Raw genomic sequence first — 17,790 nt, forward strand, 5'->3', positions numbered from 1 at the left:
AATTTTTTTAAAACTCGTTCTATCGTAGGTTTTTGGACTTGTATATGCCCTTACATTCCTTGACAGTTGTTAAAAGTCAAAAAAAATTCCATATGTTCGAATTTTTGATGTTTGATTTTTTCAATTTTTGTCGCGAATTTTGTCGATTTCTGGTACCCGGATCATTTATCAAGCAATAACTCCGGAACTATTAGAGATAACCCTATCTTTGGAAAGCTCTTTTAATGATCTATCATTTGCAAAAAAGATTATTGTTGTCCAACTTATAGTTTTCGAGAAAATGCAAATAAAAGCGTAAATTAGATCATATACTCAAAAATTCATAACTAAAAAACTATTGGGAATTTAGCGCTTTTCTTGATTCCAATCGATTCCCCGGATCATTTTGCATAGGTACGTATAAAAATACTTCCACTTTTTTGAATAGTTTAGCCGTAATTGAGAAAATAAAAAAAAATTAAAAAGGTAACACCACATTCTTCAACAAAAAATGCGTTACTTAAAAACTACAAGTCGTAGAGCAAAACGGTTTGTTCGAGTGCATTCAGCGGCTCATTTTTCGTATTAAACCAGCTTTTTTGAAATTTTTTGCTTAAATTTTAATGATCTAGGCACTTACCTTCACAAAAATTAAAAAAAAATTGTTTTAAGCTGTTCCTAGCAAAGTTTTGTGCATTTTCATCTCCCTGAAGTTGTTAAAAGTAGAAAAAAATAGGTTCCATTTTCAAGATTTTGATTTTTTCCATTTTGTCAAGATTGTTTCGTCCTAAATTATAATTGTAATAATTTTTAAAAGTCGGAACTTTTTACACTTTTTTATTATTATTATAAGTTATGATTATGACAATATCAAAAAACTGTTTTTTTTTGTGACTTTTTAAAATTTTTTTGTTTGATTTCTTTTAGGTATTTCCCCAATAATGACCGGTGAAGAACTGACAAAAACTGAAGATTACCTCGCAATGGCCACGTACTTGACCCAAGTTTACGACAGTTTCCGATGCGAAATACCACACATTAAGCATCCAAAACTGGTAAGTACAAGTATATTGTATAAATAACACAGAAAAGGTGAAAAAATAACACGAAAAAAAAAATAAAAAAAATACTTCTAGACTCACGATAAATTACCCGAACCTCTCCCTCTCAAAAAACAACCCCCTTCAAAATTCGTCCACTTTGACCCCATCACCGAAGAAATGGCCGAATCTTCCTACATCTCAAGCTCGGAAATTTCGCAAATGTTCCACTCCCACTCTCTCAATATCAAAATTTCACCTTCAACCCCTTTGAAAAAAATCAAATTTGAACCGTTCTCAAACACCCTTCATCTCGTGTCGAGAAATAAAGGAGGCCATGTCTGTCACAAAGTCGTCAAAAAAGATGTTTGCTGCAAATTTTCGTGTTGTAACAAGATGAGCGATTCAGAGGAGAGCAGCGTCGCGACGCCGGCGACCTCGTCACCTGACCGCGTCTACAACCGCGTCTCTAAGTGGATAAGTAATCATGATTTCCATCCGCAAACCTACGACGATCAGGTGGAGACTAACCTGGTGGACGGCATCACCGACATAACGTCGGTTACGAAGAACATTGAACGCACCCGGAGGACGACGTCAAGGGACGATGGCCTGGTGGTGGAGGAGAGGACGGACGTGGTGAAGTGTGGCGATGTGGACGAGGCGGAAAAAGACGAACATTTTATCAAGAATTTGACAAAGTTCTCGCAGTATTCGCCCTTTGATAAGAAGAAGAGGAATCGTACAGCGAGTCCAAGCCACTTTTCGGTGATTGTGGAAGGAGAAGAATTAGTATGTCCTTATAGTAACCTTGTCCTTTGCCTTATCCTTGCCCTATACCTTGTTTTATCTCTGTACTATTACGAGTTTACGGTTGGTTATTTGTTTTGTCCCTATTGACGCAAAATAAAATTTTAAACGATAAAAAAAGTTTTACATTCCAGTTTTGACCGCATTTTAATTACTTATTAGTAAGTCGCTGTCAAAAAATATATCTTGCAGAAAGTACAGTCACGATCAAAAAGAACGACCCTACTATGATACGGTTAATGTGTACGTTTGGTTATAAATCAACTGGATATTGTAAACTAACCTGTTGAAATTTATGACCTAAAAATTCTAGTCGGACTTTGGCTATCTGGTCCGGTTGGTAGGGGCGACATTCTTTTTGATCGTGACTGTACGTTGAGCTTCAAAAAAATTCAATAGAAATTAAAAATTTAAATGAACGCCTTTTCGGCACTAGCTTGAATTTTCTTAAGAATTTTTTGTTTAAAACGTTATTTAACCAATTTGTTACTAAAAGGAACTGTAGAAAAGCCCACATGAGTAGAGAAAATAATAAAGAATTTTAAGTAAATACTGATGTCTGTCAAGTATTATTTTTTGAAACACAACAAAAATACCTTTAGAATTTAATCGAAATTCGGATATAACCAAATTATTTAAACCAATCAGTTGTTTGAAATATTTTTGTTGTTTATTAGATAGGACTTTACCCGAATTTTTTATGTCAATTTTTTTATGATTGTAATTGTAGTATTGTTTGGTTAATTTTAGTAGAAAAAAAGTCATTCCCAACGTTTCTAAAACGTAAAATTTGAATTAAACCAGATTATTTCGGAGCGGTTCAAAATTTCCGAGAAATTTTGCATAATATTTGGATTTTTCGCTTTAAGAGTCATTAAAATTAAAATTAGTAATTTCAAGAGTCATTAAAAAATTAGATGATTTTTTTAGCGTTGGATTGTTTGAAGTTTAAGTATATTTGAAATAATCCGGACTTTACCGGATTTTTTCGAGATGGTTCAATTTTTTTGAAAAATTAAATTAACAAAAAAGATTTTTTCTGTTTATTTTGCTCTGGATTTTTCAATTTGTAATTAAAACCGACCCGGTTGGTGGGGGTGTCATTTTTTTTATCGTGACTGTACGTTAAGCTCCAAAAAATTCAGTAGAAATTAAAAATTCAAATGAACGCAAGGAACTGTAGAAAAGCCCACATGAATAGAGAAAATAATAAAGAATTTTAAGTAAATACTGATGTCTGTCAAGTATTATTTTTTGAAACACAACAAAAATACCTTTAGAATTTAATCGAAATTCGGATATAACCAAATTATTTAAACCAATCAGTTGTTTGAAATATTTTTGTTGTTTATTAGAACGGACTTTACCCGAATTTTTTATGTAAATTTTTTAAGATTGTAATTGTAGTATTGTTTGGTTAATTTTAGTAGAAAAAAAGTCATTCCCAACGTTTCTAAAACGTAAAATTTGAATTAAACCAGATTATTTCGGAGCGGTTCAAAATTTCCGAGAAATTTTGCATAATATTTGGATTTTTCGCTTTAAGAGTCATTAAAATTAAAATCAGTAATTTCAAGAGTCATTAAAAAATTAGATGATTTTTTTAGCGTTGGATTGTTTGAAATTTAAGTATATTTGAAATAATCCGGACTTTACCGGATTTTTCCGAGATGGTTCAATTTTTTTGAAAAATTAAATTAACAAAAAAGATTTTTTCTGTTTATTTTGCTCTGGATTTTTCAATTTGTAATTAAAACCGACCCGGTTGGTGGGGGTGTCATTTTTTTATCGTGACTGTACGTTAAGTTCCAAAAAAATTCAATAGAAACTATAAATTTAAATGAACGCCTTTCGGCACTAGCTAGAATTTTCTTGAGAATATTTTGTTTAAAACGTTATTTAACCAATTTGTTACTAAAAGGAACTGTAGAAAAGCCCACATGAATAGAGAAAATAATAAAGAATTTTAAGTAAATACTGATGTCTGTCAAGTATTATTTTTTAAAATAGAACAAAAAATACTTCTAGAATTCAATCGAAATTCGGATATAACCAAATTATTTAAACCAATCAGTTGTTTGAAATATTTTTGTTGATTATTAGAACGGACTTCACCCGAATTTTTTGTTGTAATTTTTTTAAGATTGTAGTGTTTTTTGGTTAATTTTAGTAGAAAAAAAGTCATTGTCAACGTTTCTAAAACGTAAAGTTTGAATTAAACCTGATTATTTCGGAGCGGTTCAAATTTTCCGAGAAATTTTGCGTAATATTTGGATTTTCCGCTTTATTTTAAGACTCATTAAAATTAAAATTAGAAATTTTAAGAGACATTAAAAAATTAGAAGATTTTTTTAGCGTTGGATTGTTTGAAGTTTAAGTATATTTGAAATAATCCGGACTTTACCGGATTTTTCCGAGATGGTTCAATTTTTTTGAAAAATTAAATTAGCAAAAAAGATTTTTTCTGTTTATTTTGCTCTGGATTTTTCAATTTGTAATTAAAACCCACCCGGTTGGTAGGGGTGTCATTTTTTTTATCGTGACTGTACGTTAAGCTCCAAAAAAATTCAGTAGAAATTAAAAATTTAAATGAACGCCTTTTCGGCACTAGCTAGAATAATAAAATAATAAAAAGAGAAAATAATAAATAATTTTAAGTAAATACTGATTTTTGTCAAGTATTATTTTTTGAAATACAACAAAAAATACCTTTAGAATTTAATCGAAATTTAGATATAACCAAATTATTTAAACCATAAATCAGTTGTATGATTGAAATTTTTTATTGTTTGTTCGTACGGACTTCACCCAAAATTTTTGTGGAAATTTCTCTAAGATTTTAGCAGAAAATGTCATTCGCTACCTTTAATATAAAACATTAAGTTTGAATTAAATCATTTTAATTTAAACCGAAACAGTTTAAGTTTTCAGGAAAATTTTGTATAATATTTGTAGTTTCCGGTTTAGAGTCATTAAAAATTTAGAAGATTTAATTGACTTTGGATTGTTTGAACTTTCGGATGGTTCAGTTTTTTTTGAAAAATTAAATAAAAGGTAAATATAGTTTTTCCTGTTTACTCTGGATTTTTTAATTTGTAATTATAATCACCTGAACTAACTCGGACTTTACAGGATTATTCCGAGCAGTTAATTTTTTTAATTTGTTTTTTCCGGTTTATTTAAGTTTCCGGTTTAAGTTTTTACGATTTGGCACTTTCTTATTTTTTGTCACAAAAGATTTGTTTCAGTTGATCACTTTTTTCAAATAGTTTTTTTTTAATTAGATATTTTTTATTATCTATTAGTTATTATTATTGCAGACCGGGTTATTTTCGCATAAATTTTGATCAGTTTTTCTTAACTGCTTATAGACACTTTTTTTTAAACATTTTTAGTGTTTACCTTTAATATTTTGACTAAAATTCAGCTTGGTTCGGAATATTCCGGGAAAAAGGAAAAAAGTCATTATAAAACTGGATTTTCTTTCGAGTTTATTCAAATTTTGTTAACAAAATTTTGAATTATACTCTGGTACGGTTTAAGTTTTTCCGAAAATTTATACAAATGTTTTCAAAATGTATACTTTAAAAAATTGCAAGTTTGCACAAAACTGTATTATTTAAGTTAATCCATTTTGTTTAGCTTATTTCTTTTTTTTTTCAAAATTCTTATGACCCGATTATTACCGAACAGCTTACTTTTTCCGGGAAATAGTCATTTACTAAATTTTTGGAAGGTTTTTTTGCTCCAAATTTGGGTGTAAAATAAAAATTACTTCAAATTAACCGGACACTTGACCTTGCGTTTTTTTTTCAAACTGTTTAAAGTTTATTTGATTTTTTTTAACAAAATTCAAATCAACCGGATTATTCCAGAATGACTTATCGTTCTGGAAAAATTTGCACATATTTTTCGGGCCCCGGATTTTTCCGGAAGTGTTTCAGTGTTCCGGAAAATCTCTACTAACTTAAGTTTATTCATTTTTTTATTAACAATAAGGTTTGAACTAACCCGGATTTTACCGGAGTATTTCAGAACGGTTAAATTTTTTCGGAAAATTTACTCAAAAAATGTTTCCATTTCTGGATTTTTCTTTATTTATTTCTTCTTTACTTTTTTCTGTAATTACTGTTTTAAGCGAAAAAATTCGTTTACAGACTTGTTTTTCTCGGTAATTTTGATTATTTCGCTAGTTTTTTTCTTTTTTTTTTGTGAAAACTGTTTACTTTTTATTTATAGGAACTCCCTGAGCCGAAAAAGAGCGATACTTGACATTGCATTTTTTTTAAATTGTTTAAAGTTTATTTGATTTTTTTTAACAAAATTCGAAACAACCGGATTATTCCAGAATGACTTATCGTTCTGGAAAAATTTGCACATATTTTTCGAGCCCCGGATTTTTCCGGAAGTGTTTCAGTGTTCCGGAAAATCTCTACTAACTTAAGTTTATTAATTTTTTTATTAACAATAAGGTTTGAACTAACCCGGATTTTACCGGATTATTCCAGAACGGTTAAATTTTTTCGGAAAATTTACTTTTTCTTTATTTAGTTCTTCTTTAGTTTTTTCTGTAACTACTGTTTTAAGCGAAAAAATTCGTTTACAGACTTGTTTTTCTCGGTAATTTTGATTATTTTGCGCGTTTTTTTTTTTGTTAAACTGTTTACTTTTTATTTATAGGATCTCCCTGAACCGAAAAAGAGCGATACCTCCTTCAAATCGGTGAAACAACACACAGTACAACCACCAGTAACAACCTATCAACCTCCAGTTCCTCGCCCATCAAGTCGTCACAAAAGACACGCCGAACCAATTTCGCTCAATCGTCAAAGTCTCGACCGGAAAACAAGAAAACGAAGAACAATCGAAAAAATTAGCGCTAGCGTTGTGAGTATTTTTCTTTTAGTTGCGTTCTGGGTACATGTTTTTGTCGAAGAAGTAGAACAAACATTCAACATCACCTTCATCATCGTTTTATTATTTTCCTTCTCGACTTTTCTTTTTGTTTTGATTCATTTTTTACTAACCTGGACCCGATTTCTAAGTTTGACTTTTAAGAATAGCCCAGTCATCAGGTAATCAGGTTTAATCAAAGAATTTTTGTGTTTAGTGTTTGTTTTTTTAAAACTCAAGCTAAGGAATCGATTTTATAACCAATTTTAATTATTATTTCCTTGTATCATTCATTAATACACTAATTGTTTAGTTTAGTAGAGATTTTTTTTGCTTTTCCTTTTTTTTCTGAATAAAGTTTGCCAACTTCCAGCTTTTCCGCCACTTCCTGGACTCCTTCCTGGAAAGTTTTCTCGTAGGCTTCGTCCTTGTAATCCTGGACCTCCTTTGGAATTCTAGCCAAATCCCGTCCGAGCCCTCGTATTCTTTTTTTTAAGTTTTTCTAACTGTACACACTGTCAATATACCATAAATACCCATACCTATATATTTTTGTGTGTGTGTTTGTTGTCTTCAAAGGAGGAACGCCAGAAAATTTTGGAGGAAATTGTGGCAAATCGAACCGAAAGACAGAATAAACGGAGGCAACAAAGAAGGTTGCAGACTGAGCAGTTTTTAAAAAGTATGCAGATGTTGCAAGCGAATGCTAAGCCAGATTCGCAGCCGTTTGAAGACTATTCGCTTTTTGTCTATAGACAAACGGCGCCCAATTTTGAAGATCGGGTCAAAGATTTAGAGCGAAAGTTTACTTATGTTCCCGTAAGAGGGTGTTGTTTGCTGTGGTTGGTTTGATGGTACTAACACTTTTTTGTGCTTGTTTAACGTTAAAATGTGAAAAAAATTGAGTTGTTTGGTAAGTAAGTGCTAACCTGACTGCTATTTTTAACCAAAGTTGTTACAAAAACAAATGTCCACACAAAATATACGTTGGAATGAAGTATATATGGCTGTGAATAAAGCTACGTCACATTTTTTTAAACATAATTTTATCAAATTAAAATACGTGTTAAATAACTGAAAAAAAATGAGGAAAATAATTAAAATAATTTTGTTTTACAATGAACACAGAAATAACTGAGAAACTTCATACGTAGGAAGTAATTATAAATGGCTGGCAATAAAGATTAAATTGATTTTTCAGACGTAACTTTAACTATCACGTGATAAAAAATAAGAAACTTGATAAGAAAATAACTGACTTTTATGTGAAGAGTTTTTAATTTACTAAATATATGTTGAAAATAATTATAAACGGCTGTGGATATAGTTACGTCTTTTTTTTTAAACGTAACTTTATTCCCAATAAAAATGGTAAATGATAACGAATATTACGTGATAAACTATAAGAATGTAATAAAAAAATAAAACATTAAAATTTAAATTAAAATAAAATAAAAATAACATGAAGAAACAACTTACATTTATGTGAAAGGTTTTTAATTTACGAAATATATGCTGAAAATATTTGTAAATGGCTGTGAATAAAGCTACATTTTAATTTTTAAATGTAACTTTATCTACATTAAAATATGGTAAATGAAGACGTTTATTTCTTGATAAAAAAATAAGAACTCAAAAAATAAATTGAGAAAAAGAATAAAAAAAAAACATGAAGAAATAACTGACATTTATTTGAAGAGTTTTTAATTTACTGAATATACAAATTTTGAAAATAATTATAAATGGTTGTGGATATAGTTACGTCTTTTTTTAAACGTAGCTTTATCCCCATTGAAGATGGTAAATGATAACGTCTGTTACGTGATAAAAAACATTAAAATTGAAAAAAATTAAATGAAATAAAAATAATGTGAAGAAAGAACTTACATTTGTGTGAAAGGTTTTTAATTTACGAAATATATGTTGAAAATAATTATAAATGGCTGTGGATATAGTTACGTCTTTTTTTTAATGTAATTTTATCTACATTAAAGTATGGTAAAAGATAACGTATATTACTTGATAAAAAGATAGAAACATAAAAAATAAATTGAGAAAAAGAATAAAAAAACATGAAGAAATAACTGACATTTATTTAAAGAGTTTTTAATTTAATGAATACAGATATTTTGAAAATAATTATAAATGGTTGTGGATATAGTTACGTCTTTTTTTAAACGTTGCTTTATCCCCATTAAAGATGGTAAATGATAACATCTGTTACGTGATAAAAAACATTAAATAAATTAAAAATAACCTGAAGAAACAACTTACATTGTGTGAAAGGTTTTTAATTTACGAAATATATGTTGAAAATAATTATAAATGGCTGTAGATATAGTTACGTCTTTTTTTTAATGTAATTTTATCTACATTAAAGTATGGTAAAAGATAACGTATATTACTTGATAAAAAGATAGAAACATAAAAAATAAATTGAGAAAAAGAATAAAAAAACATGAAGAAATAACTGACATTTATGTGAAGAGTTTTTAATTTACTGAATATACATATTTTGAAAATAATTATAAATGGTTGTGGATGTAGTTACGTCTCTTTTTAAACGTAGCTTTATCTCCATTAAAGATGGTAAATGATAACGTCTGTTACGTGATAAAAAACATTAAAATTGAAAAAAATTAAATAAAATAAAAATAACGTGAAGAAACAACTTACATTTATGTGAAAGGTTTTTAATTTACGAAATATATGTTGAAAATAATTATAAATGGCTGTGGATATAGTTACGTCTTTTTTTAATGTAATTTTATCTACATTAAAGTATGGTAAAAGATAACGTATATTACTTGATAAAAAAATATGAACATAAAAAATAAATTGAGATAAAGAATAAAAAATACATGAAGAAATAACTGACATTTATTTAAAGAGTTTTTAATTTACTGAATATACATATTTTGAAAATAATTATAAATGGATGTGGATATAGTTACGTCTTTTTTTTTAAATGTAGCTCTATTTCACGTGATAAAGAAATAACAATAAAAAATAAGAACATGTTATAATTGAAGAAAAAGAATAAAATAAAAAAAACATGTAGAAACAACTGACATTTATGCGAACAGTTTTTAATTTGCTAAAAAAAAATTAATAATCATAAATTTATTATAATGAAATAATAAATAAATAATTATTTTAAATTAAAATGTGGTAAAAGTAAAATTAAAAAATATTGAAACATAAATTATAAATGGCTGTGTATAAAGCTACGATTTATTTTTTAAACATAACTTTACTCACATGAAATAAAAAAAACTAAAACATGTTAAAACAGATACAAGTGATGTTTGTGTGAAGCGTTCATGGTTTACGAAATATACGTTGGAAATAATTATATATGGCTGTGAATAAAGCCACACGTTTTATTTTTTTTATGTATAGTAATTGATAACGTATATCGCCTGACCTTGACCGACTAATTATAACCTAAACATGGAAAGTCTAGTTAACTAAAAGAAAACAAAAAAAATGAATTTGTTCGTTTTGTTTTGTGTGGCATGTTGATTTTGGCGTTTTGAGTGAAAATTTAGCAACTTTCCCAATTTCTAGGACCACGAGAACAAATTACCGAACCAAACGCGGGGAAACACCGACGAAGACTTTGCCGCTAGAATAAAAAACCTCGAAGATAAATGGCGAGAGCCACAGCCTGCCGAAAAGAAACCGAAAGATCTCTTACGTGCAATAGGAAAAATCGAAACTTCCGATTGGAATATCAAAGAAATTGAGAAGAAAATCCGAGAGAACAAACTGGGAAAGCCTGCGAACAAAGACAAGGAAAAAGTGCCAAAATGGAGCAAAGAACAATTCAAAGCAAGACAAACGAAAATGGAGAAACAACATTTGGATCGGCAGGACAGTGCCGAAGCGAAATTTGCTGATATTGATAAGAATATCAAACATTTGGAATTGAAATTGAAGGAAGGGACTGCAAGGGATTTGGGGCAGAATAAAGTTGCTTCTATTACGGAGAAATTTGCGAGCAAACCGCCAGAAAACGCCGACCCTAAACCTCTGCAAAAAAGTGTAAGTTTTTATTTAATTTTTTTCGAAAAAAAAAAATGAAAAAAAACACGTTTTTTTCGGCTTATTTCTAACAAAAGTTGGTGAAATAATTGTTTTCTGCCTGCGAAACACTTTCAGACTATCGAAAAGTAAAAAATTTCCGACCTAAAAAGTTTTGATCGGATTTTTTCAATTTGTTTCATTATCGAAAATTTCGTGAAATTTTGCAAAAAGACTGTTTTTAGTTTGAAAACTAAAAAATCACGTTTTTGTATTAGTACAACTTTTACATAATTGCATTTTTTGCTGAAAAATGTGTAAAATTTCGTCTATTTTTTTAAAATTTAGTTTTTTGATTTAATGTTATTTTCGATTTAATTTAGTTTTTTTGGCTTTATTTTTGACGAAATTTTGTAAAAATAATTAGGTTTTTGTTTGTGCTAAAAATCTAGAAAAAGACTAAAATTTTATTTTTCATCTACGAGTTTGGCAATTTTTCGGCTTATTTTTGGCTAATTTTTATTTGTGTTTTTGACTAGAGAACGTATTAAGAGGGTCGAAAAGAATTATTTTGCACCTAATTTAGTGATTTTTTGGGTAGTCAGTTTTTGGTTAAAAAAAAACATTCTTAAATCGATCGAAGAAGGCAAAGACGTGACGACATTTTCCGAAGTAACTAAATTTTTTTGCTAAAAAACGTCAAAAAAATTTTTTTTAATTTAACTTTTTGATTTTCGACAAAATTTCAAGATTTAATTTAAAGCTAACTGTATTTTTAATTTTTCTTTTAGTGATTTTTAAAGAGTTTTGTCAAAATTTGGCAAAAACTCATCCTAAAACAAACATTGGCTTAACTATTATAATTAATTTTTGCATCGTTTTTTTTTGTAAATTAGGCGATTTATTTTAAACATAGTTTTGTGTTTTTTAGACCGTTTTTAAAAATCTCGAGATAATTAAATTTTGTGTTTTGTAGTTTGTGAAGAATTTTCTAAAAATAATTACTTTTTGGCTAAAAATTATGCTAAAATACTCGTAAAAGGCAAAAATTGTTTTATTTTCGAGCTAAGTTGTTTTTTTAAACATCAGTTTTACTGAAAAACGCAAACATAATGTATAATTATTAATTGGCCTCAACATTTTGTAATTTTTGGATCGTTTTGACTAAAAATGTGCTTAAAGGTTGGAAAAAATAGAAAATAAATGGCATTTCGAGATTTTTGGTGATACTTCGCTAATTTTTGATAAAATGTTTTCAAAATAAGTGTGTTTTTCAATAAAAAATTGTACAAAAAAACTCATAATTATCGTTGTATCTTTTCTTGAAGTTTTGATAATTACTGAGAAAACTTTTGGAAACGTTCGAAATATGCAATGATATTTTTATTTGAGATTTTTTACCGCCTTTAAAAAATCTTGAAAAAAAAAAGATTTTGTCTTAAATACGCATTTAATTGCTCGAAAGGAAACATCTTCTACGTAATTTGGTGATTTTTAGTTTGTTTTTGGCGAATTTTCTGGAAATAATTACGTTTTTGCTCAAAAATTGTGGTAAATACGCGAAAAAAATTTCGACCAAATCTATTTTCTACAAAGATAATATTATTTGAGATAAAATGTCGTGTGTAAAAAAAAATTCGAAAAAAACTGAAATTTTGTCTTAAAAACGCATTTAAGTTCTTGAAAAAGGAAACACTTTCCACGTAATTTGACGATTTTCCATTTTGTTTTTAACGAACTTTCTAGAAATCTCTGCGTTTTTGCTCAAAAATCATGCTAAAACACTCGAAAAAAGCGAAAATTGTTTAATTTTCGAGCAAATTTGGTTCTTTTTTGGTTTAGTTTTGACAAAGTTACTCATGTAAATAACAAACTGTTCTTGACTGAAAAAAAAATCTTTTAAAACTTCTAAATGGACAAACGTAACGTTCTTGCCGTCACGTAATTTATAAATTTTGGGACCGTTTTCAGACAGAAAGTACTAAAAATTTCGAAAAAAAACGGAAAAAAGAAAAAATAATCGTATTATTTTAAAATTCATTTAAGCTAAATGGTCGCTTTCCTATTTATGAAATTTCCCAAAATAAGTGCGTTATTCTGTTTGAAAATTTTTTTGGACCTTTTTATAAAACCTCGAAAAAACTGACATTGTGACTTGCAAACGCAAAGGAAACATTTTCCATGTGATTTGGTGATTTTTCATTTAGTTTTTAAAGAACTTTTTTGGAAATAATCTTGTTTTTGATCAAAAATCGTGGTAAATGCTCAAAAAACCGGTTTTATTTTCGACGAAATCTGTTTCTTTAGGGTTTACTTTTAAAGAAGTTAAATCACGTTTTAAAAAACTTCAAAACACTTATGTAATTATTTAGTAGTTTTTCTTAAAGATTTTACAAAAAAATACTCGAAAGTTCGAAAAAATATTTTCTTAAGTGATTCTTAAATTGTTAAATAAATAAATCTTGCTTTCCATTAAAAAGTAGGTGTATTTTTTCCTAAAAATTCATTCGTTAAAAATCTTATTCAGCGATTTTTGTGTTTATTTTGTGACGAAATTTTTGGAAATTACTGTGCTTTTGTCTGAAAACGCTTGAAACAAAAATAATAATGAATTTTTCGATTATTTTCAAAAAACTTGCAAATTTTGCAGCAATCTCGCCCTGTGATCCTCCCTTCACAAAACGCCTCCGAATTTTGCCATTTTTGCAACAAACGCGTCTATCTCATGGAGCGCCTTTCGGCGGAAGGCCGTTTTTTCCACCACGGTTGCTTCAAATGCCAATATTGTTACACTCAGCTCCGGCTGGGGTCCTATGCCTTTGACAGAGACGGCATTTACGACCATAAATTTTTCTGTATCCACCACTACGGCATGCAGGGTGAATTAAGGGCGACCAAAGTCATACGTAAGCCCTCTCAGAGACACGTGGGGAAAAGTCCCGAGAAGAAGCCACTGAGTGGGATCGCAGGAGTTGATTTGTTGGACAGAGTGAGGACTCCTGAGAGGGTTGAGTTTGCGAATTTGAGCGGAGCTGCCTCAGATCATGAGGAATCTTTGAGTCAAATGGATGAGGATGAGTGGACTGATAAGAACTTTGGGGCCTCGGCGGCTGAATTGGGGAGCAGTGATGACGAGTCGTCCAGTTTGAGGTAAGTCCAATTAAATAACAATGAATTTTTGGTATTTTATAAAATACTTGAAAGAAACTGCAAAGATAATGCAATTTTTAACCTAATTCAACGATTTTTGGTCTATTTTGACAAAAGAAAGCGAAAAAGCAATGACAAAAAGCAACGATAACACTTTTTAGATTTTTGAAAAATGGTGGATGCGCCGGGTTATTTATTAAAAAAATTTAACTCTAAAACTTAATGTCATAGAACACAACAGTTTGTTCCGGTGAATTTTGGGGCTCATTTTACGTATTATGGCACACGATTTTTTACATTTTTTGCTTAAAATTGTAGTGGTTACAAAAAACAAAAACATTTTTTTAAACTGTCTCTAGCAAAATTTTGTGGACTTTTATATGGCTTTACATTCCTCTAGAGTTGTTAGAAGTCGAAAAAAGTCCATATTTTCGAATTTTTGATGTTTGATTTTTTCAATTTTTGGCGCGAATTTTGTCGATTTCCGATACCCGGATCATTTATCAAGCAATAACTCCGGAAGTATTAGAGATAACCCTATGATGTGTACTATCTTTAGAAAGCTCTTTTAATGATCTATCATTTGCAAAAAAGATTATTGTTGTCCGACTTATAGTTTTCGAGAAAATGCAAATAAAAGCAAAAATTAGATCATGTACTCAAAAATTCATAACTAAAAAACTATTGGGAATTTGGCGCTTTTCTTGATTCCAATCGATTCCCCGGATCATTTTGCATATGTATGAATCAAAATAGTTCCACTTTTTAGAATAGTTTAGCCGTAAATGAGAAAATACAAAAAAAATTAAAAAAGTTAACACCCCCCCCTTAGAAAGCGGTCAATTTTTAAAGTGTGTGAAAATCAAATAAAACCAATTCTATCTTATAGATTTTGATGTGTTCTTTCCGATCTAAAAAAGCGTTTTCTCCTAGCTCTTTTAGTTTGGCCGTAATCGGCGTTTGAAAATATAAAATTTTTTTGCGAGATATCGTCTTCAGTCCTATGCCATTTTGTAGAGTTTTTTATTCCGGTTGTCCTCCATTTTTCCGTTTCTCGATAATTCTAATAGTTTCGCCGTAATTGGCGGTTGAAAATTGAAGAAAAGCGACAATGGAAACATTTTTTTGCATTTTTCTCGGAAACTGTAAGACCTAGAGCAACAAACAAAAAACCATCTGATTGCGCTTAATTTTATCTATTTTTTTCCTGTAAACCCGGAGCCGCTCCGGGCAACGGTTCCGGCTACAGAGGCGATCAAAGTTTTACACAAAAAAAAATATAAAAAAAAATAAAAGTCGTAGAGCAATGCGGTTTGTTCCATTGAATTCTACGGCTCATTTTACATATTATATCAATTTTTCACAAGAATTAAAAATTTTAAAATTTTTTTGCTTAATAATTTTTAACAAAAAAATTCATAACTCAAAAACTAAAAGTCGTAGAGCAATGCGGTTTGTTCCAGTGAATTCAGCGGCTTATTTTCTATAGTACACCAGCTTTTAACGAGATTTAAAATTTTGAATTTTTTTGCTAAAACTTCCTAAGTAATACACTTACCTTCAAAAAGGTAAGTCCAACTTTTTTAATTGAATTTTTTAACGAATTATTGCATAAAAATGGGCTTTATTTAAGCAAGTTTAGAGTGAATTTTCAGTGAAAAATGTGAATATTGTTACTTACTTTCGACCAATTCAGGTGATTTTTTGGCGAAATCAAAAAAAAAAGCAAAAAAATTTTGTTTTCGATACAATTATTTTAAGTTTCAAAATTATCTTTGAAAATAATCAAAGTTTGTGTATTTTTTTAATTTTTGCCAAGATAAACTAAAAATATCTACTTTAAAAAAATAATAATTCAATAATAATAATGAAAGTATAAAATAACCAAATCTACTCTCAAGTTGTTATATATTACCATAAATATTGTTTTTGTACTTTTCCAGTAAAAAATATATTATGTTTTAAAAGATTTAAGCAACCGCTCTTTCTTTCAATCTAATTTAGTAATTTTTTGGTCTGTATAAAGAGAGATCACGGATAAACTAAATTTATAATTCAAAAACGGTGAAATTAACATCTTTTATGACTTGTTTTAGTGATTTTTAAACGAAATTTTGTGAAGTAATCATGTTTTTGAGTAAAAAATATTTCTAAAACATTGAAGAAGAATTTGACTTTGTCTTTTATTCGGTTTATCGCAGTTAAATTACAATGAATTTCCAGTATTTTATAAAATACTTAAGAGAAAAAGCAAAACTCAGTGATTTTTTAGTCTGTTTTGACAAAAAAAAAATAGAAAAAGAGAAAAAACTAAATTTTCAACTCAAAAAAGTGCTTCAGTGACCAGAATAAATAAAAAACAACATCTTTTGCGTCTTGTTTTAGTGATGCTTGAACGAAATTTTTCGAATTAATCGTTTTTTCAGTTATTTAAAATTAAAGTTTTCGAAACTTTTGTCTATTTTTTTAAATTTAATTTTACTGATTTTTGAACCGATTTCAACGAATATTTGTGAAAAAACTAAATTTTTGTCTTTAGTATAATTGAGTTTGTGTTTAATAATCATATTAGAAAAAGACAAAAAAAATTCTATTTGATAATTTTTATCTTATTTTATTTAAAAAATATGGTAAAGCTTTGGAAACAGTTATAACATAATTGTGCTAAACTGTCGAAGAAAGCAAAAAACATCATTTACTTTACCTTTTTTTTGTTATAAATTTTGAGAAATTATAAGTTTCTTGTTGAAAAACTGTGCTGGAACATTTGAAGAACAATAAAATAACGCCATTTTTGACATGTTTTTTAAATTTTTTGGCTAGTTTTAGGAAAACTTTCTGACAAAAACTGTGGTTAGAGGCTGGAAAATAGCGAAAATTAATTACAGCTTTGACCTGAAAGCAATCTGTTTTCGCAAAATTTGAAAATCAAGAAAACAATAAATAAGCAATGTTTACAATAAATAAGCAATGTTTATTTGAACTTAAAAAATCTGTGGTTTTTGTGCTGTTTTTTTTAACTTGAAAACATGGTTGAAATTTTCCAGTTAGTTTTCGCTGAGACAATTTTTGTTAAATTTTTTTTTAGTGGTTCCGACAGTGACGATGAGGACGCCTATGAGGAGGCTCTGGAGGAGCCAGCAACCAAAGAAGGTACCTTGAAATGGGCAGAACGCCTCCACAGAAGGTACTCCAAAAAAAGGGACTATTCAGATTCTGATGATTACAGCAGTTCTGATCGTTCGAGTTACTATGAGAACAGTAGCGATGGTGAGTATTTTTTTGACATTTTTTTGACTGACAGTTTAGATTAGTAATCAAAATTTTCTGTAAATGAATAATAAAAAAATAATAATGGAAACTAATGAAATAAGTCACAATCATCCCATCTTGCAAATTATTGGTTCAATTGTATTATGGGTTTTGCTGGTACCTATTATTATGATTATGTTAATACTTTCGTTATGGATTATGATCGTCAAATCGACAGTGGAAGTGCTGGTAGTGATTGTTATGGTTTTTGTGACGGGTTTAATGAGCCTACTGGCGTATCTTGTCCACTTCTTTGTTTAATTTCTTAATTCTGATTAAATGCTTAATAAATACAAAGGGACTTAATTTTTTCTTTAAACAAAATAACTAAAAAACGGTTGTTTTTGGTTAGAATAAGGTGCTTTTAAGAAAGCGGCTGCACGGTAAAATAATTAAAAAATTTAGACAAACACTTAATTCTTTAACAAAAAAAATTCATAACTCAAAAACTAAAAGTCGGAGAGCAAAACGGTTTGTTTCAGTAGATTCTGCGGCTCATTTTGTTTACTGTTACACTTTTTTTGCAACTAAGCTTACTCGAGAACTTATTTTAAAAAATTATTTTACATTGAAAAATGGT

The 17,790-nt window shown here is 28.9% G+C and overlaps 1 protein-coding gene across 12 annotated transcripts in view; it reads left to right on the forward strand.

The window, feature by feature from the left end:
• The window catches only part of Mical (Molecule interacting with CasL), a 90,713-nt gene that overhangs the window by 49,844 nt on the left and 23,079 nt on the right, over positions 1-17,790 (forward strand). For 10 of the 12 annotated variants that reach the window (XM_064359814.1, XM_064359818.1, XM_064359812.1 and 7 more), the window contains exons 6-12: positions 907-1,034; positions 1,116-1,811; positions 6,510-6,716; positions 7,302-7,541; positions 10,293-10,769; positions 13,399-13,898; positions 16,987-17,168. In XM_064359814.1, coding sequence (XP_064215884.1) covers positions 907-1,034; positions 1,116-1,811; positions 6,510-6,716; positions 7,302-7,541; positions 10,293-10,769; positions 13,399-13,898; positions 16,987-17,168 — 2,430 coding nt within the window. The remainder of the gene's footprint in view (positions 1-906; positions 1,035-1,115; positions 1,812-6,509; positions 6,717-7,301; positions 7,542-10,292; positions 10,770-13,398; positions 13,899-16,986; positions 17,169-17,790) is intronic. The other 2 variants (XM_064359819.1, XM_064359821.1) reach the window with 2 other exon arrangements.

This window comes from Tribolium castaneum, chromosome 1, assembly GCF_031307605.1.
Source record: "Tribolium castaneum strain GA2 chromosome 1, icTriCast1.1, whole genome shotgun sequence".
NCBI classification, from domain to species: domain Eukaryota; kingdom Metazoa; phylum Arthropoda; class Insecta; order Coleoptera; family Tenebrionidae; genus Tribolium; species Tribolium castaneum.